Source organism: Macaca mulatta, chromosome 11 (assembly GCF_049350105.2).
Source record: "Macaca mulatta isolate MMU2019108-1 chromosome 11, T2T-MMU8v2.0, whole genome shotgun sequence".
Classification (NCBI taxonomy): domain Eukaryota; kingdom Metazoa; phylum Chordata; class Mammalia; order Primates; family Cercopithecidae; genus Macaca; species Macaca mulatta.
In genome coordinates, this window is record NC_133416.1 from 56,094,718 (window position 1) to 56,122,096 (window position 27,379).

Genomic DNA, 27,379 nt, shown 5'->3' on the forward strand with positions numbered 1-27,379 from the left:
CTAACTGATGGCAAGGTCAAGGTTGCAATCATGTCTGGAGCTAAGTACTAGCTACACGATACCCTCCAAATAATAGATTCTAGACAGTATGTTTTATTTTGAAGAAATTATACTATGAAATACTGAGAAGGCATTAAAAGATCTAATTATACTAATATAGAAAATATCTAAGACAAATGTATATATACCCTAAGTAAAAAAAAGCAAGTAGCAGAATAACAGATGCGATATGAGCCCATTTATATTTTAACCCCTCCACAAACATGTATCAGCACATACATTTAGAAAAGGAACTAGAAGGATGCACATCAAATAGCTGAGGATGGTTACGTTTGGGCATGAAATAGTAGTAGAGGGGAATGTCCCATATGTTGCTCTGTATATTTTTGTATTGTTTGGATCTTTTACAATAAAAATTACTTTGGTTATAAAAATAATTTTTTTCCTGCTCAGATGTTACTTCAGGTTATGAAAATAATTTTTAATATTAAATATTATATGGATAAACAAGATATATAGTGACACAGGGGAATGAGTGGGAGGTGTTAAATGAGTTGTGCTAACAGAGCTAAAGGAGCCAACGTGGGGAAAAACTATAAAAGTCCTTGTGGTTGCAGGGGGCACAGGCAGCTTTGTGGAGGAGGTGAAACGAGCTAGATCTTGGAGTGGGATTTTTAAACAAGTGAGAAAGGAGGTAAAGGCAGAGGGCCAGATGTTTGGGAAAAATTAATGGACTGATTTGTCTAAAGTAAGGGATTTGGCCAGAGTCTAGAGCAAGATGGTTGGAGAGGGAATTAAGGGCTAGTTATGAAGAACCTTGAATGTCAGACTAAGGCATTGGGAACACATTGGAAGTTTCTAAGCAAAAGAATGACACAGCATACTGCACTGATATATCAGCAGACTCTAACAGTGTCGTGAAGGTGGAAGGCTATTGTCTTATCCAGGTCTGAGGCTCTGTTCTGAAGGGGAAGAGGAACCTGAAGGGGAAGAGGAGTAGAGTAGGAGAGGGTGGTAGTAAAAATAGAAAGGGCAAAACTATTAAAGACAATATCCACCCACAGGCAGCACAAGCCCACCTGCACCCTGGAGGGACCAGAGAAGGAGTTTTTTCCTTGGATCAAGTTAGAAGAAATCCAAACAACAGAGAAAGGTGACATGATTCCTGGAAAAGTAGGAGAGTTGACCCACCCCTGGCTGGAGATACAACTTTTTTTTTTTTTTTCCTGAGACGGAGTCTTGCTCTGTCGCCCGGGCTGGAGTGCAGTGGCCAGATCTCAGCTCACTGCAAGCTCCGCCTCCCGGGTTCACGCCATTCTCCTGCCTCAGCCTCCCGTGTAGCTGGGACTACAGGCGCCCGCCACCACGCCCAGCTAGTTTTTTGTATTTTTTAGTAGAGACGGGGTTTCACCGTGTTAGCCAGGATGGTCTCGATCTCCTGACCTCGTGATCCGCCCATCTCGGCCTCCCAAAGTGCTGGGATTACAGGCTTGAGCCACCGCGCCCGGCTGGAGATACAACTTAATCACAGAACCATTCCTAGAAAAGCCTCCACCCTCAAAGGTGTCTCTGTCAGTGTGTAGAAGAAACCCTACCACAGTATCCCAGCTTCCAAGACTCATGGGGCACCCACCATGCCCAGCTTGATTAAAGACAATGGTGTTTATTAATTCATCTATTTGTTCATCAAGGTTGCATGCCTATTATGTGCCAAAGAGTAAGCAGAACACTGCTCTTTAAATGTTCTTAAGTATTTATTTATAACAGGTTGTTAATAAAGTAAAAGCCTGAGTCGGCATATACAAATCTGGGTTTAAAATTTGATTTTTTTTGAGACAGGTCTTGCTGTGTCACCAGTGCTGTGGCGCAACATGGCTCACTGCAGTCTCAACCTCTCAGGCTCAAGCAATCCTCCTACTTCAGCCTCCTGAGTAGCTGGGACCACAGGCACGTGCCACCATGCCCAACTAATTAAAAACATTTTTTTTGGCTGGGCACAATGGCTCACGTCTGTAATTCCAGCACTTTGGGAGGCTGGGGTGGGAGGACTGCTTGAGCCCAGGGGTTTGAAACCAGCCTGGGCAACACAGTGAAACCCCATCTCTATATTTTTAAATAAAAGTAAAAATATATATATATATATGCATATAATTGTACATATATATCATATATATAATTATATATATATATTTTATATATATATATATATTTTCATATAGAGATGGGGCCTCACCACGTTGCCCAGGTTGATCTCAAACTCCTGGGCTCAAGCTATCCTCCCACATCAGCCTCCCAAAGTGCTGAGATTACAGAAGTGAGCCACCGTGTCTGGCCTGGTGTTGTATTTTCAAGGGTATGCATAACCCCAGCTGACTAGATGTTTTCTTTCAGGTTATGTTTATGCACACATTCATCCAAGAATGAAGCAGTTACTTCCTTCCTCCACTCTTCCCCTATGGCTATTCTAACCAAGGAGGTATCATCCCATCAATGCAAGATTTGGCAAAGACAAGAACAGATTCTCCATCTCCTGTCTATAACCTAAAGCCAGGCATCCGGATCCTATTACTCCCCAGTGACCAGCATGATACTCTTCTCTCTCTAGCTACTGAGTTGGAAAGTGAGAGAACTGGATTCTGGTTCTCCTACCTTCACACTCTTCAGAACTGGAAAAGAAGCTTTTCTGTCAGGCACAGTGGCTCCTGCCTATAATCCCAGCACTTTGGGAGGCCAAGGTGGGCGAATCACTTGAGGTCACAAGTTCAAGACCAACCTGGCCAACATGGTGAAACCCCATCTCTACTAAAAATACAAAAATCAGCTGGGCATGGTGGCACATACCTGTAGTCCCAGCTACTCAGAGGCTGAGGCAGGAGAATTGCTTGAAACTGAGAGGTAGAGGTTGTGGTGAGCTGAGATCACGCCATTACCCTCCAGCTTGGGCAAGAGTGAAACTCCGTCTCAAAAAAAAAAAAAAAAAAATTAGCAGGGAGTTGTCGTGTGCACTCATAATCCCAGCAACTCGGGAAAGGCTGAGGCACAAGAATCGCTTCAACCTGGGAGGCAGAGGTTGCAGTGAGCGGAGATCATGCCACTGCATTTCGGCCTGGGTGACAGAGACTGTGTCTCCAAAAAAAAAAAAATACCTTTTCTTAATAATATGACTGTTGCCCAAAGACACCACTCCCTACACTAAGCAGCAGCAATGGAAGGGGTGTCCCCCAACTCTCACTACCCAACGTGGTATACTACAGATATCCCAAAAGGATTTCACAGCATCCCAGAAACGGACCCCCAGACTCCTCCCTGAGTTCAGTGGTTTGACCTACTTTTAGCAGATGCCTACTTTTAGCAGATGCCTAAAAACATCAAATATACTAAATACACACTTGTCAACTTCCTGCTGTAACCAACCTAGGCACTTGAACTGCAAGTGGTGTGTGCAGTGAATTCCCAGAGCCTTCAGACCTTATACCTGAAGACTGAGAAACCCACACATACATTCATTCTCTACCACTGCCCCTATACTCTGGAATGAAGGGGGAGGGTTTTGCCCTCCATCCCACCTTAGCCAACCTAAGCCCTTCCACTGGCTTTCTACAGGCTCATTTGGGAAGCTCCCTTGCCCAAATTATCCTGAAGTGGACCCTGGGTCCAAGTCTTCTGCCAGTCCATGACTGATGCTATGCATGTTCTGGAAGATGGGGTTGCTGTTTGTCCTAAGAGCTGGGTGCTAAGCATTTACCTCCCAGGTTCAGTCTCCTCTTCATCCCACGTCCCCTCAAAATAACAGGAAGGTTTCAGCAACTGCCACAAGAGGGCTCCCCTCAACTTCCTAGCATTCTAAATTGAGTACTAAGGGACAAAAGGGAATAGGTCATCCTCTTCTCCAAGTTGTTCAGGGGTCCAAAGACCCCCCACTGGCCCACCATTCAGCTAAAGTTCTCTCCATTATCATTATGAGAGGTTGTAGCTCTGAAAGATATCTATTTGCTAATATAGAAATAAAACACCTGGCCGGGTGTGGTGGCTCACATCTGTAATCCTAGCACTTTGGGAGCCTGAGGTGGGCAGATCACCTGAGGTCGGGAGTTCAAGACCAGTCTCACTAACATGGAGAAACCCATCTCTATTAAAAATACAATACAAAATTAGCCAGGTGTGGTGGCACATGCCTGTAATCCCACCTGCTCAGGAGGCTGAAGTAGGAGAATGGCTTGAACCCGGGAGGCAGAGGTTGTGGTGAGCTGAGATTGCGCCATTGCCCTCCAGTCTGGGCAACAAGAGCGAAACTCCGACTCAAAAAAAAAAAAAAAAAAGAAAGAAAACACTTGGGAAAGATACTCTTATCAGCAGTCTGTCACCAAGTAGAACTTTGGAGAAGCCTGGAAGGAAGAAAGCGTCATCTTATCTTGAGGAGTAGGTGGGTAATGTTCAAAGTCATTGGGGTTGATAATACATGTCTGGTTGGAGTAGTTTGAGAGTTATATATGGTGGAAGCACTGGTCCTTGACGGTGATGGCCTATTAACAACAGAAGCGCTGAAAAAGGAAAATTGGCAGGGGAGGCAGCAGGGAAGTAACTGAATACAAATTATATGCTTCACACTGGTACCTGGGGCTCTCAAACTTATTATATGCCTAAATCCTATCCCTTTCCCACAACAGCAGGCTGGGAAGACCTCTGTCCTCAAAGCTTAAGAAAATATTAAGACTGGGGAAGGCTTGCCTGGCTCACCTAGACCTCACTCACCCTAAAGGTAGCACCATCCCTTTCTTTGCCTGGAGCCAGACACTGGTAGCAGGGGAGGAACAGAATAGTGGTAGGAGTGTGATGGAGGATGGAGGCCTCTCAGACATTTGTGGGATCTCTGGATGAGCTTGGCATCCTGACAATGAAAAACCACACGCCTAAAGTAGAGCTGATGCAGGGCCATTAGTTATAAGAAGGATCAAGGTCATTACACTGCCCAGACGTTTATCCTTCATGTTTATTCACTGCCAAAGTCCAGAACTAGACTAGTGAGGGGACTCTTCAAACTAGAAGCACCTCATGTGCAAGGCTGAGGAGATCTGAGAGTAGAGGCACATGGGGCCCTCCAAGTTCAGGGCCCTTCAGCCAGTGAAGTCCCTACAGTCTACCAACAGGTGAGAAATGTGGCTGACTTCAGGTTTAAACCTTAGAACTAGAGGAGGAAAGTCACAAAGCCCTCACACTCTGGTGCCCAATTCATTTGGGCTCCCCTGCAGGTTACGATGGGAAGAAATAACCAGTGTGAGTGGGACTAAGTTCTTCCATAACCTTACTCTCTATCAATCAAGTGTGCCTTTTACCCCTTTGCTGAAAGAAGGAGCACTATGGAGAGAGGGACCAGAAAAAGGACTCCCCTCACATGAAACCACTGTCCCACGGCTGCTGCACAGCAAAGATGAAGGTCTGCTCCAAAGCTGCATAAAACAAGTTTAATTTCCAACCAGGGTCACAGTCATCGTGTTATCCCACATTTTGAGCAAGGATAGAGAAGGTGAGTTATTAAACATATACAGTCTACATTCCAGAGAAGGAACTGCAGTTACCACTATAACACCACAGACAAACTTTGGGGTGGGGGGAGCGGGGAGTCCTCAGGAAGCAGGAAGCTGGAATCAGGGAAAGCATAAAATTAAACCTACCAGAGGAGAGGAGAGGAGAGGGAGTGGGCAGAAATGGAATGAAATACCCAATCCCAAAAGAGCTGTTAAGTGAATGGGAATGTAGAAAGGACCACCCCTGCCAAGGGCTTAGCAGCCAGGGATACTACCAAGATCACTTACTGCTCCCTGCTGGACAGATCTGGGGCAGCACCAAGGCCACCTCCTAACATTTTCAGCCCCAGATTGGTCCCTGGAGCCCCCCAAAAACAAGGTGAGGGGTGAGGCCTGAAATGAGGAAAACCTATTTAGGACTGGCATCTAACTAGAGAAAGTCAGGGAATGAGGCAGGAGAAGAGGCAAAGTCCTCATGAACCACAAAGATAGAGTGGAAAATCCTAAGTAGGAAAAAATACATGGAAAAGGGCAAACAAGCAACAGCAGTGAATGAGTTGAGATTGAAAAGGAAAGAGTTCAGGGAAGGAGAGGCAATGGGGCAGGACAAAATAAATCTGAGGAAATAGAGCAAATAAAAAGTATGGAGGGAAGCATCTGTGGGGCCAGGGTAATGAATACATTTTTAAATGAAATAGAACCTCCAACACCCCCCCACACAAGCACCACACACAAACACACCCACACCCATACACACACACACCCACAGGCCTAGAGAGCAAGATACCTGCACACACCTGCTGCATCGTGGATAACACATCACTAAGTAACTGGCACTGAGGGAGATACCCCTGGAACCTCTCTTTCACAGTTCAATCTTGGATGGGGTTACTAGTATTGATTCACCTGCTATCGATAAAAGTGGCCAGGAAACCTGGCCTCATGGAGTGGGGCTTGGGACAGCCCTACTGGGAAGGGATCTCTCAGCTATGCTATGGGGGGCCCTGGGCCCTGACCTTCACAGAAAGGTTATGGACAGCTGTCTGGAAGCTCAGGGCGCAGCCAGCACACACAGAAGCCCACAGGACAGCTACGTCTTCACAGAAACTACAGAAGTCAGGACCCAGGCCAGGACCTCAGGGACAAGGGCCCCCTGCAGACAGAGATGCAGTAGCAGCAACTTCTGAACAACTACATAATAATGCGGGGAGAACCCTGAAGACCAATGCATCCCACAAGCACTGACAACCACTTCAGGATTTTATTTCCTCCACTCTAACCCCTAGATCCATTTATGAGAAGTGGGTGAGGAGGGTAGGGGCATGGAGGGTGAAGGGACAGCAAGGATGGTCTGAGGGCCTGGAAACAATAGAAAATCTTCATCCTTTAGCACATCCTGGATTAGAAAACAAGAATTGGAGAAGAGGGGGGTTGATACTAAGGTCAGCTATGTCACCCCACTTCCCAGCTCCTCATTAGAACACCCAGTAGTCCTGGTCAGGCCAACAGGAGTACTAGGGTGAGAAAACTTCTGACCAAAGACAGATGAACCATCCAGCGCCCAAGATCGAAGGGTGGTGGGGCACTGGAAGGCAGTAATGGGACTGATCCATGCCTCACCTCCTAATAACAAAAGAGAATGAAGATGGAAAGCCTGAGGCCTTCGCCTCCCTTCCCCCAACGCCCTGGGTCCCTAACACACACCACGGACTTGCCATCCCCACCCCCTAGTCAAGCTCCAGACGAACAGATCTGAGGATGATCGGGAAGGATCAGTTGAACACTCTTAAGCTGATAAGAGTGAGTGGGTTCCTCTCTCCTTCCCAACAATAAGGCAGAGCACAGTGGCATCTCCTTGAGAACAGTCATCTAGAGATAAATGCCACCCTCCAGTCCTAAGAAGGGTGGAGAGAGGAGTACAAGGAAAATGGTGGTGGAGAATCCATCATCTGTCCTGTCATCCAGAAAAACCTAACTGCAGAGAGGTGGGTAACCAGTCAAAGACTGGGGTAGTCCGGCCTGACTAATGCCCTCCCACCTTCTTCCCTTAATCTCACCAACACGAAAGGGGCAGATGACAGGCTCCAGTGGGCAGTGTCCTGGCTGCAAGCCCTGAGCTTAACTCCACCCCCTCCCCGCTCCCCCCGGCCCCCACAAATATATCTCTCTATACATGTATATACAGGCGCACACATGCACGCAAACACAGAGAGGCCCGTGCAATTTCCATGTAGAACAGGGAGAGGGTGGCGAAGGAAAGACAAACAGGGAGTAGAAGGGCTTGTGGGGACAGAGAAAGGATTCAGATGCCAAGAGGACAGCAACCACTGCCAAACAAAGAGAATACCCCACTCGACCTCCCGAAACCCAGAGGGTGAGAGAGAGAGGGGCCACCCCATGAAACCATAACAACTTTGTTTTTGTTTAAAATCCAGTAAATTGGAATGACTCATCATCAGGACAGCAATTAGGGATTGGTCATATAGGTGGACAGGAAAAAGGAGGGGAGGCAGGGGAGGCAAGGCTCTTGCTGGGCATGCGGACATGATACCCAGGGCCCTGGCCACACTTGCAGTGGAGAGGAAGGGGCAGGACTGGGGCAGGGTGACAGCAGGTATGTCAGGGGTGGGTGGGGTGCTTGGTTAGGGCTGTCTGGCTCTCACTTCTTGTTTTTGAGCTGATTGGCCAGCCAGTCCAGGCCTTCGTACAGCCCGTCCCCGCTGGTGGCACAGGTGGCCTGAATGTACCAGTTACGGTGACGAAGGGAATGCAGGCCCAGCTTGTCTGTGATCTCAGCAGCATTCATAGCATTAGGCAGATCCTGGAGCACGTGGGAGACACACAAAAAGAAGCCTCAGGATTTTTTAAAGGCTTCTAGAACACCCATCTACCAAAGAAATGTGTACCAGCACCTTCCCCTCCTCCTTTATTTTAGGAAACCCAGACCAAGATCCTAAGGAGCTACTTTGGATTTAGTCACCCTAAAACCCAAGATCCAAGGCACTAGAGGTCACTGTACTGAGGAATTGGAAACCAAATACGAGATTGGTGGGGAAGCAAGAGACGTGATTCAAACTGACCAAAGAATCAGGTCTGTCTGACAGCAGGAGTGAGGCCAATTCACCTAAAGTAGATAATAGGCAAGATGAAAGAAAGATTTGAGGCAATCCCTGAGGACTGCAATGTTGCTAAATAAAGCTGGGGTGGGGCACGAGAAGAGGGGCATAAAGAAGCCAACTGCTCAATTTCCCACACTTCTAAAATTGAGAGCATACTAAAAGGGTTTACCATATAATAGGCCCAAGACCCAACAATTTCCACAGCCAGTTTGCTGTCTCCCAGATTCTGGGGTGGGAAGAAGTCTCACCTGTTTGTTTGCAAAGACAAGGAGTACAGCATCCCGGAGCTCGTCCTCTGCCAGCATTCTCATCAGCTCTTCCCGGGCCTCATTTACTCGCTCCCGATCATTGCTGTCGACCACAAATATCAACCCTAGGGAGGCAGAGCATGGGCTGCACTAAGATGACAGGTAACCCCCTCCCCCCAACAAGAAGACACTTGCCTGACACCCTCCAAATATTTGCTCCCTTTCGTCCCTTTCTTCTGCCCCCAGGAGCTATAGCAGGGTAACAGTTGGCCACCCATAAACAAGAAAGACAGCCACACACTCTGCTCAAACCCAACCAACCCATGCTAGGCCTGGGCATACCTTGGGTGTTCTGGAAGTAGTGTCTCCAGAGGGGCCGAATCTTGTCCTGGCCACCCACATCCCACACTGTGAAGCTGATGTTCTTATACTCCACTGTCTCCACATTGAATCCTTTGGGAAAAAAACAGGCAATGGTCACTTGGCCTCAAACACTAGCCCCGCAACCACCACCACAATGAGTTTGGTTCTGCTTTCTCCCAGTGGTGGCCATGACACCAACAATGGAAAAAAACCTAAGGCTTCCTCAGACCTGGTAATCGTTAACCTAGCAGCCTGAAGGCCAAAATGAAAACCGAAGAGAAGTCGAAGAAGATGAGGAAAGTCGGTCAAGAGGTTCACAGTTGCTTGGGTAACGTGGGCCAACTTTCCTGACTTTTCCACTGAGTCTTTGGTGCTCCCTTCTACAAAATGACTCAGCCCTACTCTGGTACTTTGGCTACCAGAGTTGGCCTCAGCTAAGATGTGAGGCCTGAGAGGCAGAGTGAAGAAAGGGAAGTAAGCTGGCATCCTGGAGCCCCAAAGGCAGAGCCAGCTGAGAATGCTGACTGGAGCCCCCACTACATGGCAAATGTTCTCCCTCCCTTCAGCAGACTGTAACCAAGATTGGCCACCAAAGACCTAAACCCAAGCAATTCCAAGCCTTTGGAAGGAACATCAAAGCCTTTCACCTGCTTTCCAAACAACACAGAGAAAAAACCAACTCCATGCCTGAGGGCAACTGTTGAGTGCCAGGCCATGGAAGTTCCTGCATCAGGGAGAGCCAGGTTAGGTGGGCAAACAGCAGCCCCAGCATCTGCTAGTAAGCTAAACAACACCCCCCTCTTTTCTGAACCCCACAAATTGTATGGACTTGCCTGGGGAGAAGAGGCCAGGTGGGAGAACCAGGAATAGGAGGTCCCTGCCCTGACTCAGCTGCCGGCATGAAAGCCCACATCCAAGCTCTGCTCTTACCAATGGTAGGGATGGTGGTGACGATCTCCCCCAGTTTCAGCTTGTATAGGATGGTGGTCTTTCCTGCGGCATCCAGGCCCACCATCAGGATGCGCATCTCCTTCTTCCCAATCAGGCTCTTGAGAAGGTTTCCAAAGATATTGCCCATGATCACAGCAACTGCTTTCTGGGGACAGTGGGGCCCAAGTAGGGGGCAGTGGCAGTCTGGTTTTGGCCTGGTCCCTGGTATGGAAGACCTGATCCTAGACAAAGGAAATGTAAAATCGTACCATCATTTGCTTGTCAGGACTTCCACGTAATTAGAATTTCCCAAGGTCATGGCTAGAGTTCATTCATGACAAACCGAGAGTCTGAGGGGACTATAAATACCAAGGCCCACTTAACATACTGAGTCTTTGGGAACAGAGACAAAGCAGTAAACACTAAGGATCCCTGCTCTGCCAGTAATCTAACCATGTGACTCTGGGCAAGTTACTTCACTTTTCCATATCTGCACCTGTAAATGAAAGGGGGACTGAACTAGATGATTTCTGAAGTCCCTTCAGTTCTGCTATTCTACCCTATACCCCAAGGCATTGCAAGATCATTAATGCCTCTCCCTCCCCTAACCTTACTTACCCTGAGACTTCTGGCAAGGGTGGAAGAGGAGGGAGTGGAATGAGGAGTGGCTCTCTGTGACTCCCGACAAGGTTCAGGCTTGCCAGTTTCCCAAGGTTTATGCTCTCTCCTCTAATCAAGAGACTCTGCCTCTTCCCGTCCTATATTTCTGCAACTCCATCTTTCTTCCACACCAAAATAAATGAGGAATAAGAAAGTCGTACTCCTAAAAGAGGCTGATCCTTTACACTCTGTGAAATGCCAACTGCAAATGTTGTGCCCTGTTCAAACAACAAGGCACTGGGAGTAGAGAGGTGGGGTATGGCGGGGTTACCCCTTTATTCCTCAGCTAGGTGCATCCTTGGCTCACTGTGGCCCATCCAAGGAGGGGGCTGTCCCACATGGTCGCTGCAATGAGGCAGTCATCTCATTGGTTCTCTGCTTCTTCCCTAAGCCTTTCGGCCTAATCTCCATATAGCATCTAGGGTGGTTTTAAAATCAAACTCGGGTCATATGATTCCTTTGTTCAAAACCCTCTAGTGGCTTCATGGCTCCTTTTCAGTACAACCCAAGGCCCAAACCATGGCTTACAGGGTCCTACATGACCTCCACTCCCCTACTTCTGTCACGAGATCACTACTCTCTCTCTGCTTACTCCACTCCAATTCCCCAACACTTTCCTTTCCTGCTTCAAAGCTTTTTTTTTTTTAGAGGTGGGGTCTTACCATGTTGCCCAGGCTGGTCTCAAACTCCTGGGTTCAAGCAATCCTCCTGCCTTAGCCTCCCAGGGCACGGGATTACAAGCATGAGACACCATGCCTGGCCCCAAGCTTTCATATTTGCTATCACCTCTGCCTGGAATGCTTCTCTCTCAGATAGCCATCATGGATTACTCCTTCACCCCCTTCAGTTACCTGTCTGTTCCAATGTCTCCTACCAAAGAGGCCTCCCATAACCACCTGTATAACACAGACACACACCACTCTCTACCCCATTTATCCCACTTTTCTTCATAACATTTATCACCATCTGACACATTATATATTTATTTCTTGCTGATTGTTTTATTCTACCTAAGATTTCAGCTCCTTATGTGTTTTGTTCACTGCTCTGTCTCCAGTACCAAGAATGGTGCCAAGGACACAGTAGTTGAAAAACTGAACTAACCCCCAGGGTCTCTACTGACTTTACTGACAGCTCACTCAGATTGGATGCTATGCCTGGTATATAGTAGGCACGTAACAAATACCTGCTGAGGCCAAGTGCGGTGGCTCATGTCTGTAATCCCAGCACTTTGGGAGGCCAAGGCAGGTGGATCACTTGAAGTCAGGAGTTTGAGAACAGCCTGGCCAACATGGTAAAACCCTGTCTCTACTAAAAATACAAATATTAGCCGGGCATGGTGGCACACTCCTGTAGTCCCAGCTACTCGGGAGGCTGAGGCACGAGAATCGCTTGAACCTGGGAGGTGGAGGCTGCAGTGAGCTGAGATCATGCCACTGCACTCCAGCCTTGGTGACAGGGCAAGAATCCGTCTCAAAATAATAATAACAACAACTGCAACAACAAAAACAACAACAACAAAAAATACCTGCTAAAAGGATGAACACGACCAAAAGAATCATTATGAAGGTACAAAATGTCTATCTGCTCACCCTAGCCATTGCCCCAACAGACAGAATCAGATTCACTCATTCATTTCCTTTCTTCTTTTCTCTCTTCTCTATGGCACAGGATAGCCACAGAAATGCATCTTTGAAACAATAATAAAATGAGGATTCAGAATCACCCATACAAGCCAGTTCTCTGTGCCTGCAGGAGGCATGTGTCAGCGGGCAGCTTATTCAGCAATCACCATATGCCAGCTGCTGGCATTCTCTAGAGTCTGGGAACCAGAGACACACACACACCCCAAACACAGCAGCCAAAGGGACAGGTCAAGACAAAGTGCACCCAAACCCAAGAATGTGAAAGGTGGACGGGGAGGAATCCTACTTACAAGCATGGGGGTTTGGTGGGAGTTTGGTTGTTTTTACAAAACTTCTGACATTTCCCCCTACCACCCTTCTCAGTTTGCAGCAAATTCCAGACTAGTGCAACTGAGCCAGATCAACAGTCCCTGAAGACCAAAGTACTAGTTTGTCCAAAAAAACAGAAACAATGAGTGCTTATGAAGTGTTTCATCTTCAAAAGGCCTCCCCAGACAGCCACTAATGAGCCAGGCGTGGCACTCTCAGTAGGTTCCCCAGATGAGCCCTACCCCTGATCTAGAGGGTTCACACACCGGGAAGAAGGGCTACTCAACCTTAGGGTTCAACTTCAGCCAAGCCACCCGCTAGCCTTCCTCTCTACTCTGTCTCAACCCACCCAGGTAGACAGATTCCTGAGGACCCCTGAGGGACCTACCCAGCTAAGAACAGCTCTCACCAACCTTGGCAATTTGTAGTAGTGTGGTTTTTGGTTATACTACTAACACCTCATGAAATTTAAACCTTCCCCAAGTCTTCCTAGTCTTTACTCTGTCTCTTGCTCAGGGAGCCTTTCCTTCAGCTCCAGATGACCCTTTGCTGTAAAGGTTTGGTATCAGGCTTTGGCCCAGATTCTGAATTAAATTTATGCCACACATTTACCTCGCTGTCCTTTATGACTAAAACTATTGCTGATTAAATGCTTACCAACTGTGAGTATAGTGGTGGCTGAAAAAGATATAAGTAGTCAATATGCCTTGCCCCAGAACATGGGTACACTGTCCTTTGATCTTCTTCTTTGCTAGGCTGTCATGCTGAAGTCCTGGTTCAAAAGCTGATCCCAGTGTTACACCTATTTCTATTTCCTGGCATGCCACATCAAGGCCTTACTTTGAATGATCTTAACCACTCAATGTGGCACTTACTACCTTGTGGAGTTTTTCTTCTTTTGTAAGTCTGTGTATTTACTGTCTCCCCCATTAAACTGTGTATTCCCTATGGGCAAAGACCATGTCTACTTATTTTGAATCTGTCCTCCCTCTAGTGCGAAGTCCACTGTGGGAGTTCAGTTAAGCACATTGGCTGATTTAAGCTTCATCTGAGGATGTCCTTACATTATTTCTTCTGTCCAGTAGGATTTGGTGTCTCTATGTAATGCACAGAGGGTTGCTTAGCTATCCTGTCCATTCTCAGCCATTTTCCACATATATTTGACCCAGGACTGCTTTGGGAACAACATAAAAGGACTAGAAGACTAGAATTGGTGGGATTCTCTCTTGCCATTTAATATACAGTGGGACTGACGAATACCTGATAAAATATCTAAACAGCTGGTCGGGCATGGTGGCTCATGCCTGTAATCCCAGCACTTTGGGAGGCTGAGGTGGGTGTATCACCTGAGGTTGGGAGTCTGACACCAGCCTGGCCAACATGGTGAAGCCCCATCTCTATTAAAAATACAAAAATTAGCTGGGCGTGGTGGTGCGCGCCTGTACTCAGGAAGCCGAGGCAGGAGAACTGCTTGAATCCGGGAGGCAGAAGCTGCAGTAAGCTGAGATCACGCCGCTGCACTCCAGCCTGGGCGACAGAGGGAGGAGACTCCGTCTCAAAAATAAAAGCAAAAAAAAAAAAAAAAAAGGGGCCAGACACGGTGGTTCACGCCTATAATCCCAGCACTTTGGGAGGCTGAGGTGGGTGGATCACCTGAGGTCAGGAGTTCGAGACCAGCCTGGCCAACACGGTGAAACCCTGTCTCTATTAAAAACACAAAAATTGGCCGGGTGCGGTGGCTCACGCCTGTAATCCCAGCACTTTGGGAGGGCAAGGCAGGAAGATCATAAGGTCAGGAGATCGAGACCATCCTGGCTAATACAGTGGAACCCTGTCTCTACTAAAAATACAAAAAAATTAGCCAGGCGTGGTGGCGGGCGCCTGTAATCTCAGCTACTCGGGAGGCTGAGTCAGGAGAATTGCTGGAACCCGGGAGGTGGAGGTTGCAGTGAGCCAAGATCATGCCATCACACTCCAGCCCAGGCAGACAGCAGTGAGACTCCGTCTCAAAAAGAAAAAAAAAAAAAAAAACAATTAGCTGGGCGTGGTGGTACATGCCTGTAGTCCCAGCTACTCCAGAGGCTCAGGCAAAAGAATCACTTGAACCCAGGAAGCAGAAGTTGCAGTGAACCGAGATCACACCACTACACTCCAGCCTACGTTAACAGTGAGACTCTATCTCAAAAAATAAACATCCAGTAGCTATCATGTGTCTCCCTGGCGAAGCCCAGGGCCTTGAAACTAATGGACGTTATGACTCCTCCTCTTCATTTATTTAATTTTTTTTTTTGAGACAGAGTCTCACTCTGTCACCCAGGCTGGAGTGCAGAGGCAGAGGTTGCTCACTGCACCTCTGTTGTTGGCCAGGCTGGTATCAAACTCCTGGCCTCAAGCAATTCGCCCGCCTCAGCCTCCCAAAGTGCTGGGATAACAGGCATGACCCACCACATCTGGCCATGACTTTTCTTTAAGTATAATCTGGAGCTTGATTTAAATGAGCATTTCAAAGGGGATGCTGGCTTTCTTGTCTTGGCTTTCCCTGTCCCTTGCTAATACCAGAGAGCATGCTGCCCTACCACCAAGATGGTAGCAGCTTTCAGCTTCGTGCCATGAATACAAATCTTTGGCTATATAGCTTTCACGATACATTCCTAGAAAAGCACTAGGAAGCAGAATGGCGAAGTCAACAAACCGTGAATTGTTTCTCCATGTATTATATAGCCTATAGTTACTCTTTCATCACAGATGGTACTCCTGTGTTGACAGGGCAAAATGCCAGGGTTCCATTGGCTGTTGGATATCAAGAATCAGCAGTTAAGACTGAAAGTGAATGGCTCAAGATGAAAAATGGAATATACTAACATCTCTATTAAAAAGAAGGTATCTCCAGGTTCTCTTTTACAGTCAGAAACTTTATTATCACAGGTAAAAACAATAGGAACCCAAACACGTGCTCTAGTACAATCTGTGTGGGACACTGAAGGAATTCAGTTAAGCACATCAGCTGATTTAAGCCTCATCTAAGGATATCCTCACTTGAGGACAACTCACTGCCCCCACCTCATCCCCCCAGGAGAAGCAGGCTGTTGCTGTAACTGGCTACTCAACCATCTTTCCTTACATATGTTGCAGGAACATACCTGCCTCAATCTCCAGGTGCTTTTGAGAGTCACACATCCCAGTCGGCCACACATACTCCCTCTACCTGATTCCAGTGAATGATCCAAGAATGTGCTATGAGACACCTCTGAGGGGACTCCTGATCTGGCACTACCTCCTCCTCTTCAGGGTCCAGGGGAAGGAAGACCAGGGTCTCCAAACCCTCTGCTGCCAGGCAGAGTGCAGTAAAAACAGATTTGTTCTTAGATAATTTTCAAATTGAAATATCACTAATAGAGATGCTATTTTTAGCACAGCTAACCAGTAGACCAATACAATTTAAAGAAACAAAAGCAGAGTATGCCTGTACTGAGTTTTCTTGGTGCAGCTGGCTTATGACCTGTGTAAACTCCAAGTTCTTGTCTCAAGAGCACTGAAATCAGAACATAAGAACTCGTAGATTAGTATCTTAATGATATGTACTAGACTTAAAGATTTCCCAAAGTCAAGAAATAGCTTCTGATACCAGCTTTCATCCATTCATCAAACCTTTTTTTTTTTTTTTTTTTGAGACATTCTCACTCTGTCACCCAGGCTGTAATGCAGTGGCGCGACCTTGGCTCACTGCAACCTCCGCCTCCCAGGTTCAAGCGCTTCTTCTGCCTCAGCCTCCCGAGCAGCTGGGACTCGTGCCACCACTCCTGGTTAATTTTTTGCATTTTTAGTAGAGACAGGATTTCACCAGGTTGGCCAGAATGGTCTTGATCTCCTGACCTTGTGATCTGCCCGCCTCAGCCTCCCAAAGTGCTGGGATTATAGGCGTGGGCCACCGCACCCAGCCTCATTCATCAAACATTTATTGAGCATACTGAACTAGGGATACAGAGAGGGAGACAGTTTCTGCCTTCATGAAACTGTCTTTTTTTTTTTTTTTGAGACTGAGTCTCACTCTGTTGCCCAGGATGGAGTCCAGTGGCGCAATCTAGGCTCACTGCAAGCTCTGCCTCCCGGGTTCATGCCATTCTCCTCCCTCAGCCTCCTAAGTAGCTGGGACTACAGGTACCTGCCACCACACCCAGCTAATTTTTTTGCACTTTTAGTAGAGATGGGTTTTCACTGTGTTAGCTATGATGGTCTCGATCTCCTGACCTCGTGATCTGCCTGCGTCGGCCTCCCAAAGTGCTGGGATGTGGGAGCACCGTGCCCGGCCATGAAATTCACTCTTTAATGGAAAAGACTAGTAAAGACAGGATTACAAAACAGTGTGAGAGTAAGAGTAGAGTAAGCACATAGTATTATGTGGACAGAAAGCTGGAGCAGTAAATCAACACTGAAGGGTAAAGGGTGATTCTGAAACATAATTCTCAGGTCATACCTGAGCTGGCTCCTAAAGGAAGAAGAGGAAGTAATCAGACAATAAAGAGGGAGTTGGGCAGGGGAAGTGTGTGCAAAGGCATAAAGACTGAGCCAGGCACAGCAGCACACACCCGTAATCCCAGCACTTTGGGAGGCTGATGCAAGAAGATTGCCTGAGCCCAGGAGTTCAAGGCCAGCCTGGGCAACATGGCAAATGCCTGTCGCTATGGGGGAAAAAAAAAATTAGCTGGGTGTCGTGGTGTGCACCTGTAGTCCAAACTACTCAGGAGGCTGAGACAAGAGAAATCACTTGAGCCCAGGAAGTTGTGGCTGCAGTGAGCCATGATCACGCCACTGCACTCCAGCCCAGGTGACAGAGTGAGAGAAAATGTCTCAAAAAAAAAGAAAAAGAAAAAAAGACCTAAGTTTCAAATAGCACTTTAAAAAAAAAAAAAAATATATATATATATATATATATAAATATAAATTTCTTTTCTTTTTTTTTTTTTTTTTTAAGAGATGAGGTCTCACTCTGTCATCCAGGCTCACTGCAGCATCCAAATCCTGGGCTCAAGCAATCCTACTGCCTCAGCTTCCCCAGTAGCTAGACCTACATACAGGCCCAAATCATCGTGCCGCAGCTAACTTTTTTATTTTTATTTTTGGTAGAGATAAGAGTCTCACTTTGTTGACCAGGTTGGTCTCGAACTTCTGACTTCAAACGATCCTCCAGTCTCAGCCTCCTAAAGTGAAGATTACAGGCAAGGTGTGGTGGCTCACACCTGTAATCCCAGCACTTTGGGAAGTCGAGGCAGGTGGATCACCCGAGGTCAGGACTTTGAGACCAGACTGGCCAACATGGTGAAACCCCGTCTCTATTAAAAATACAAAATTTGCTGGGTATGATGGCGCACTGTTATCCTTGCAATCCCAGCTATTCATGCGATGACGCGATCTCAGCTCACCACAACCTCTGCCTCGCAGGTTCAAGCGATTCTCCTGCCTCAGTCACCCAAGTAGCTGGTGTTACAAGCACCCAGCACCACGCCCGGCTAATTTTTTTGTTTGTTTCAGACAGAGTCTCACTCTGTCACCCAGGCTGGGGTGCAATGGCACAATCTCGGCTCACTATAACCTCCATCTCCTGGGTTCAAGTGATTATCCCAGGAAAAATCTCCTACTTCTCTCAAATAGCTGGGATTACAGGCACCTGCCATCATGCTAGGCGTGTTTTTGTAGAGATAGGGTTTTACCATGTTGGCCAGGCTGGTCTTGAAATCCTGACCTCAGGTAATCCACCCGTCCATGGCCTCCCCAAGTGCTGGGATTACAGGCCTGAGCCACTGTGCCCAGCCAGATAGCACTTTTTATTAGCCAAAGCCAGGTGCAACTGGGAGGTAGCTTATTTGGATACAGCATGGTGGGTAAAAGAAATGATGAAGGCAGGGGCGCGGTGGCTCACGCTTGTAATTCCAGCACTTTAGGAGGCCAAGGCGGGCACATCACCTGAGGTTAGGAGTTCCAGATCAGCCTGGTCAATATGGTGAAACCACATCTTTACTAAAAATACAAAAATTAGCCGGGTGTGATGGCACGGGCCTGTAATCCCAGCTACTCAGGATGCTGAGGCAGGAGACTTGCTTGAACCCAGGAAGCAGGGATTGCAGTGAGCCAAGATCACATCACTGCATTCCAGCTTAGGTGACAGAGTGAGACTCAGTTTCAAAAGAAAAAAAAAGAAAAGAAAGAAAGAAAATGATGAGGGATGGGGCTGGAGAGATAAGCAGGGACTGGATCATGAAGGGCTTTAAAGGCTATGCTGAGTAACGTGATCAGGAATGTGCTTTAGAAAGACCATTCTGGCAGAAGTTTCAGGAGTAAATTAGAAAGGGGAAAGACTGGAGGCACAAAGACTGCTTAGGAGGTATAGTAATACAGGTGATAAATCACAAGTTCTTAACTAGAGGTGGAAATTGAGAGGAGAGGACAGACTTGAAACATCATAATGGTAGAATCGACAGGATTTAATGAGTGCTTAAATGTAGGCAGAAGAGGAGAATAATCAAAGACGATTCCCAGGTTTCTGGCCTAGGGACTGGGTGGCATTTCTTGAGAAAGAAAATACAAGAGGAACAGATCTGAGTGTGAACATGTTTGTTTTTATTATTACTGTTGTTTTCAGAAACACAGTCTCACTCTACCACTCAGACTAGAGCGCAGTGGTATGATCATGGCTCACTGCAGCCTCCATCTCCTGGGCTCAAGAGATCCTCCCAACTCAGCCTCCCAAGTAGCTAGAACTACAGGTGTGCATCACCATGCCTGGCTAATTTTTAAAGTTTTTTTTGTAGATACGAGGTCTCATTATGTTACCCAGGCTGGTCTCGAACTCCTGACCTCAAGCAATCCTCCCACCTCAGCCTCCCAAAGTACTGGGATTACAAGCATGAGCCACTGTGTGCCTGGCCCCTCAATCTTAGAAAAGGACCTATGGCAATGTTCTCTTGTCCAGCCTTTGAATGTTGATGATGTAGAAGGATGAGAAGCTAGAATAATCTGGAGACCATAAAGAGAAGGAAACAGACATTTAAAACTCCAGGATATCAGAGCAGAAAAATGGAAAAAAACTCAGTTGGGTCCTTAATGACAATATCAAGCTGGTAAATTAAACTTTTTCTTTTTTAGAGATGGGATCTCGCTATGTTGCCCAGGATGAAGTACAATGGCTATTCACAGGTGCCATCATGGTGCATTACAGCCTCAAATTCTTGGGCTCACGCAATCCTGAGTAACTGGGACTACAGGCATGCACCACCATGCCTGGCTTCTTTCGTTTTTTGAGATGGGTCTTGCTCTGTCACCCAAGCTGGGTGCAGTGGCGTGATCGTGGCTCACTGCAGCCATGGCTCACTCCCAGGCTCGAGCAATCCTCCCACTTCAGCCTCCAGAGCAGCTGGGACTATAGGCATGCACCACCACACCTGGCTAATTTTTGTTTAATTGAAGTTTCGCCATATTGCCCAGGCTAGTCTCGAACTTCTGGGCTCAAGTGATCCGCCCATCTCGGCCTCCCAAAGTTCTGGGATTACAGGCATGAGCCACTGTACCCGGCTGGCTTCTTTTTTTAAAAAAAAATCATAGTAAAATACACATAAAATTTACCATTCTAACCATTTTCAAGTATACAATTCAGTAGCATTAAGTACATTCACACTGTAGTGTAACTATCACAACTACTCATCACCTGAACTTTTTAATCTTCCCAAACTGAAACTGTACCTGTTAAACAGAGGCTCCCCAATCCCCCTGTCCCTGTAGCCCCTGGTAACCACCATTCTCCTGTCTCTATGAATTTGTTACTCTAGGTACTTCATAGAAGTAGAATTGTACAATATGTGTTCTTTTGTGTCTGCTGTTTTTTGTTGTTTTTTTTTTGAGATGGAGTTTTCGCTCTTGTTGCCCAGGCTAGAGTGCAATGGTGCAAGCTCGGCTCACTGCGACCTCCACCTCCTGGGTTCAAGCGATTCTCCTGCCTCAGCCTCCCAAGTAGCTGGGGGATTACAGGCACCTGCCACCATGCCCATCTAATTTTTTGTATTTATAGGAGTTTGAGACCTCCTGACCTCAAGTGATCCACCTGCCTCAGCCTCTCAAAGTGCTGGGATTACAGGCGTGAGCCACGGCACCCAGCCTATGTCTGCCTTTCTACTAGATGTCTTGCTATATGATTTAATAAATCCTCTCAGCCTGTTAGCCACATATGTGTTTTCTATTTTTGTAACTAATACATTCTAACTGAAATATCTAGGGATAGTGTACACAGTAGAATAGGAGAAAAGGGCAAAGGCGGAAACCTGCCTGACACACCAACATTTAAAGTAGCGGGAGCCAGGTGCGGTGGCTCACAGCTATAATCCCAGCACTTTAGGAGGCCGAGGTGGGTGGATCACCTGAGGTCAGGAATTCGAGACTTCAGCCTGGCCAACATGGTGAGACCCAATCTCTACTAAAAATACAAAATTAGCTGGGCATGGTGGGGCATTCCTATAATCCCAGCTACTCAGGAGGCAAGACTGGCGGATTGCTTGAAGCCAGGAGGTGGACGGAGGTTGCATTGAGGTGAGATTGCACCATTGCACTCCAGCCTGGGTGACAAGAGCGCAATTCCATCTCAAAAAAAAAAAAACAACAACAAATAAACAAAAAATAAATAGGCCGGGCGCAGTGGCTCATGCCTGTAATCCCAGCACTTTGGGAGGCCAAGATGGGTGGATCACCTGAGGTGGGGAGTTCGAGATCAGCCTGACCAACATGGAGAAACCCCGTCTCTACTAAAAGTACTAAATTAGCCGGGCATGGTGGCGCATGCCTGTAATCCCAGCTACTCCATAAGCTGAGGCAGGAGAATGGTTTGAACCCACAAGGTGGAGGTTGCTGTGAGCCAAGATCGTGCCATTGCACTCCAGCCTGGCAACAAGAGCGAAGCTCCATCTCAAAAAAAAAATTAATTAAAAAAATAAATAAATAAAGTAGTGGGCAGAAAAGCAGGCCAGGAAAGAATAAGAAGCAACCAGATGGGCAGAAGGGAAATCAAGAGAGCAAGACATCATAGACACCAATGGGGATAGAACATACAAAAGAAAAGAGGGAGGATCCAAAGCTACAGTTTTGATATAAACTAAAACATATCTAACTAAATAAGTCCCAATTAACTCAATTAGTGGTATTTAGGCTCAGGCCAGAATTGTTACACCAGCTTCCCATCTAGTCAAAGAACAATCCTGGAAAAAACTCCAGGACACACAAACCTGAAGGAGGCCACAGCTGTGAAGTGAAGAAGGATCCCGAACCACCCTGTCTGATGGAGACCCAAAATGCCTGGGAAGGGTCTGGCTTTTACCATGGACAACCCTCAGCAAGTGAGTCAGAACAGAGGACAAGGTCTGTTTTAGAATCCTAGCCAGATAAAACACTGACAAGATAAAAACTAGACTCATTTGTTTCTTTGGAACATTCTGTGGCACTGCCCTCTACCCAAAAATTTCAGCTTGCCTTATTCTTAGAATCTGACCAGCTTACAACCACTACAGCTCCTGATATTCTATGGCTGTACCAATCCAATGCCCACCTCTACAGTCTTGGATATCCAGAACACTGTACATTCTTAATTACAAAATCACTGAAAGTCCATTAATAGCCTAGACCCCTAATAATCTTCTGCCCTTAAACTGGTTCCACTGTGCAAGTTAAGATGGAGCTGACAGTAAACTGCTTAAATAGGAAGACATGATGTGGACAAGGCCAACCATTATACAGAGGAGCCTAAGGACACAGAGGAACAGAGAACTGCCTGCCTGGGGTATAAGAGTTATCTGTGATCCCTCAGCATCCCAAACACACTTTTACTCTAGGACTTGCTGCAGTATTCACGTTTGCCTGTTTTGCTTTCCAGAGCTGGAACTGCCCAATGTGCCTCGAGTGCATTACAGGTCAGCTGGAGATACTGATCCTATCAGCCACTGGATGGCTGGGCAGGGCTTGGGGTGGCTAGAGCTCTTGGGCCAGCCATCTCAGATTTCAAGTCTCACTATTACCATTTTTTGTGTATACCATGATGGGAAAAAGGCTGGAAAGTACCTCACTAGACTGTGAGCTCTTTGCCAGCACAGACTATGCCTTATTCATGTTTCACGTCTCCAGCATCCAGCACCAATGACTGACCTATAGCTAGTGACTGACATGCGTGTTGAGAACAGTTCTACTGAGAGTGGCAAAACACTTGTGGGGTTGAGGAAGACAGTATTCTATAGGTGGTCTCTGATCCTTTTCCCTGTATCTGACAAACTGAAGAAATGGTTTCCATGTCCTCAGAGCCCAAGGGTTCTGCTTGAAGAGCGGAGAGATCACATGAGGAGGTGTAATTATACCCCACCCCCCACTTTCCACCACCAGTAGAAAGTAACTCCACTTTTGTCCATTTTATGTATTAGAATTCAAATAAAATTTTATTTAACGTTTGACTGCTTTAAAAAAAAAAAAAAGGACATAAACCATTGCAACAGAGAGCAAATGCTCTCCTGCATCTTAAGCTCATGCTGAAGTTTAAACATTCATGCTTGACAAACTCCTGTGCATAAGCTAATAAAGCAAGGATTATGCCAGGCTTTCAGCAGTAATGGGAGAACTAAAAGGTACCAAGAGACCTGCCACACCCAGTCATCTCAACTTTCTTCAGGAATATGCTAATAATGGTGGATCTCTAACATCTTGAGCCATTTCCTTTCTGGACCACATGGTGTGGCAGATCCTTTGCATAAGTCCATGGCAAAGCTCTAACACATTCATGAAATCCCTACTTTAGTCAGTTCTTTACCTGACTATAACATGAAGCCTTCGAACATCTGTGGGACTCTTTCCAAAAGCTCCCCATGTCTTTTTATTATCAAATAGTTATATTAGCACTCTATCTGTATTTGCAACAGATATTGGAGTGAAAAAGGTACAGTAGACAGTTATACAGATATCACAATTTCTGGGCCATGATATTCTGAAACAGATACTCAAAAGCAGACATTTTTTAAAGATTGGACTTAATGAAAAGAGTGGACTAAATGAAGATCCTCAAATACTGACTGAGACCTAAAATAAGGGGATCTAGGAATCTAAATCCCTGACCTGGGTCACCAGGGTGCTCTTTTCTGGAAGAGTGAACTATTATTTCAGAGTCACACTGACTTTTCTAATATGAATACTATTCTTGTGCCCCCATGCCTTCACCCTACATCCAAATTGATGGTTCAGGGCCCCTCCCTTGCTCCAGCTTCACCTCCCACTCAGGCAGCAAGAGCTGCCTCTGTGATGCTGACGATGAAAAAAGATTTCGCTGCTCATAAGACTACAACCAGCATAGAAATTCATGGTAACAATCATCCCTCTACACAAGCACCTCAGGCAGCAAGTTGTTCTTTTGTAAACCTCTTTTCCTCTAAGGCAGCCCTGAGTGTTCATATTATTAGTATTATGATAATGGATTATTAATAGCAGCTAACAGCTATTTGGTACTTACTATACGCTTTGTACAATACCAGGTGCTTTACATTTATCTCATTTAATTCTACTGACAACCAAAAAAATAGTAATTCTCTTGAAAACCATGTATCATTACCTTCTTTACAGAAGCAATTTTATAAGGAACATGCACTGGTAATTAGCAGAAGCAGGATCTGAATCTAATTTTGTCTGATTCCAAGATCCACTCTTAATTACTATACCATTCTGCCTCTAAATTTACCTCAACAAAAATGGTGAGGAGAGGTCAGGCATGGTGGTTCATGCCTGTAATCTCAGCACTTTGGGAGGCCAAGGTGGGAGGATAGAGGAGCGAGACCAGCCCTAGTAACATAGTGAGATCTCTACAAAAAGTAAAAAAAATTCGCTGGGCACGGTGGTGCTTGCATGTGGTCCCAGCTACTTGGGAAGCTGAAGTGCAGGATGGCTTGAGCCCAGCTTGAGGCTGCAGTGAGTTATGATCACATCACTACTCTCCAGCCTGGCTGGATAAAAATAAAGGTATATAGGGAAGCAGATTCTACAATTTCCTTCGGTTACATAGTCAGCTTTAACTGACCTGGTTTTAAAGTTCCTCCTTCTAACCAATAAATCCCACCCTCTATCCTGAGTCCACTTCCTCTTATTATGACTCTAGTGTAAAAGAGTAGTGTGGATGAACACACGCTACAATATGACTCTTTGTGCGATTTCACTCACTTCCACTCTTTCCAGTCTGCTGTGTGCTCTCCTTTTATACTTGCATTCAGTACAATAGCAGCTACCATTCACTGGTACCAATTCTGTGCCAGACACCACATATACATACATACATTGGTCCCTCTTCCAAACTCCAGGATCCCAATTCATATATAACACTTTGAAAGACTTAGGTCTGATGGAGAGACCCCTTTTCCCACAATGGGGAAGCAGGAAATCTGGGACTGCAGATAATGACTCTGTGTTCTAGTAATATTTCTCTTTTTGGGTCTTAGTTTCCATTATCTATGCCTATTCTGTGCCTCTTAGGAAGGCAGAGACACCAAAACTTCTTAATTACAAAGGCTAAGGGTCTTTGTACCCTTGCTAAGCTATCTCCAGGCACTTCTGCTGACAGCCAAGCCATCTCTTGCCCTTTCCTTAAACTACAGTTAGAAAGCTATCCATTCACATTCTATGTGAATACATTCTAAGTTCATTATGGGTACCTACTGTTTGCATGGGCATTGTGGAAGAGGAGATGAAATCCAGTTCCTGCAGCCAAAAAGCTTCTAGTCTCTTTGGAAAAGCAAGATAGACAACTATAAAACTTCTAACTATGCAAGGTAATAATTCCATGCTGGGAAACAGGACGCATGTGAATATGTGATACATGGGAGCCCTTCCAAGGTCAATCATTCATTCTGTGAAAAGCTGAACCTTAATGGATTAGTTTTTTTCTTAGAATGAACTTTTATAGACATGTTTTTCAAACTCAAGTCCAATGGGCTATGATAATCCACTGTCCCATAACACTGTCCCATGTCCCAAGTCATGGCAAGTGAAGACACCTAACCCAACAAGAAGCCCAAGACAAAATGGCAGCAAAGACTGTTACTACCTACCTGATTGAGGACAGGCAAGGAGGCATGCAGCGACTAGATTCTGTCCTGTTGCACTGACCCAAGCAATCAGACTCTTGCAGCACATCTCCCAATAAAACTTTCATGCCATAGACCAGGGGTGACCCAATCCAACAACAGCAGAGACAGGTTTTAGGTTACATTTCTCCCTCACCAGGATGGCCTTACTATTTCTTCTCACTCCTGATCACATACCACAATCCTCCACCTCCACCACCACATTCCTCCTGGCCTGGAAAGATGTAGACCCGCCTTAATGCAATCAAGAAGGGAATTCCCCAAAAATAACAGCTACCACCTAGCTAATCAAGTGGCCCGTTTTAACAGGAACTCCACCTCCCCAACTCCCCCTCCTCCCCTCAAAAGATTCGCGTAAGCCAGGGCTCCATTTTCTGTTCCGGGAATCCTGGTACTTCCTAAAGAAAGCAAGCGGATTGGAAGACACAAACTCAGGGCCAGTGACAAGATGCTCCCTCCTCCTGTGAGACCGCCCCCGCTCCGCCTGGGGAGGAAGGCCCCACCTCTCTTCTCCCAGGAAGATCAGATCCCCCTCCCCCTTCTCCTGCCTCCTCTCCACCCTCTCCCCACCTGCTGCCCTCTTCCCAACCTGCGGTTCCCTAGACTCCAAAGCGCAACCTCTATCAGAATAGCGCCCATGTGGTACACCAGCAGCCTGCCCTGTTAGCTAACCCCCAACCCCCCTACGCACCCCTGCCCTATGATGGGGGAGGGGGTGTAACCACAGCAAGGCTTCTCTCCGGTCTCCTATTGCTAAGGTGGGGGAGGGAGAGGGAGTAGAAGAAAGCAGCATTCCCTAGCCCTTTAACAGAAAAGATACAAACAGCCATCACCGCCCCCGCATTACCTCTCCTCGGACGGTTTTCCTCCCCCTCAACAGCCCACCTCCTGCAGGCGACAACCTAACTGCAGCCCAGGTCGCCTCCTTGTGCGAGGCGGAGGACAAATCCGTGTGCGCCCCCCACCCCCACCCCAGCTCCGCGTCCTTCAAATGCGGGGGCAGGCGTAAAGCTGGCCAGACGCCCCCTCTTTGAGTTTTCGGGTGGGAAGGATACCACCGCCCCACGCCAAGCAGTGCCGGGCGGGGCCCGGGAGGCGCTCTATCTCCTCAGCCCTCACCCTGACCAAGCCTCTTCTCTACCAGGACCCGCCTTCCCTTCCCAGCCTCTCACCTGTTCCTGCTATCAGCTGCGCCGCTGCGGCCGCCGCCTCCGCCCCGCAGGTTCCGCTCCGCTCCCTCCGGCTCCCCAAGCCGACTTCAGCCCGGCCGCTGCCCTGGCCCGCTCCCCAGCTCCCTCCTTCCTTCCCTCCACCTAGCACCGGAAGCCGCGACGGCTACTGGAGCTGTGCGGCGTACCCCCACCCCCAGCCCGGGATACTTCCCACCTCCCCGATCGCGCGAGAGCTGCGCGGTAGCAAGCGGCAGTTCTCGCGAGA

At 47.0% G+C, this 27,379-nt stretch overlaps 1 protein-coding gene and 1 long non-coding RNA gene across 12 annotated transcripts; both read right to left on the reverse strand.

Annotated features, from left to right (window-relative positions):
• Positions 1–225: 225 nt before the first annotated feature.
• On the reverse strand, positions 226–4,324 carry LOC144332831 (uncharacterized). The gene is made up of 2 exons (XR_013401015.1): positions 2,722–4,324; positions 226–2,024 (listed from the first exon to the last, which is right to left on the reverse strand). It is a non-coding gene; the product is annotated as an uncharacterized LOC144332831 (long non-coding RNA).
• Positions 4,325–5,448: 1,124 nt separating this feature from the next.
• On the reverse strand, positions 5,449–27,292 carry ARF3 (ARF GTPase 3). 11 transcript variants are annotated; one of them, XM_077954050.1, is made up of 7 exons: positions 27,115–27,292; positions 25,907–26,156; positions 25,515–25,580; positions 10,186–10,427; positions 9,235–9,345; positions 8,893–9,017; positions 5,449–8,346 (listed from the first exon to the last, which is right to left on the reverse strand). In XM_077954050.1, exons 4-7 carry the CDS (start codon positions 10,331–10,333, stop codon positions 8,185–8,187), a joined length of 546 nt encoding a protein of 181 aa, XP_077810176.1. In that variant the 5' UTR covers positions 10,334–10,427; positions 25,515–25,580; positions 25,907–26,156; positions 27,115–27,292; the 3' UTR covers positions 5,449–8,184. The 11 variants fall into 11 exon arrangements, with proteins under 11 accessions (XP_077810176.1, XP_077810177.1, XP_077810175.1 ...); XM_077954051.1 differs by lacking the exon at positions 25,907–26,156; XM_077954049.1 differs by lacking the exon at positions 25,515–25,580 and having other exon boundaries at positions 25,907–26,003.
• Positions 27,293–27,379: the final 87 nt, after the last annotated feature.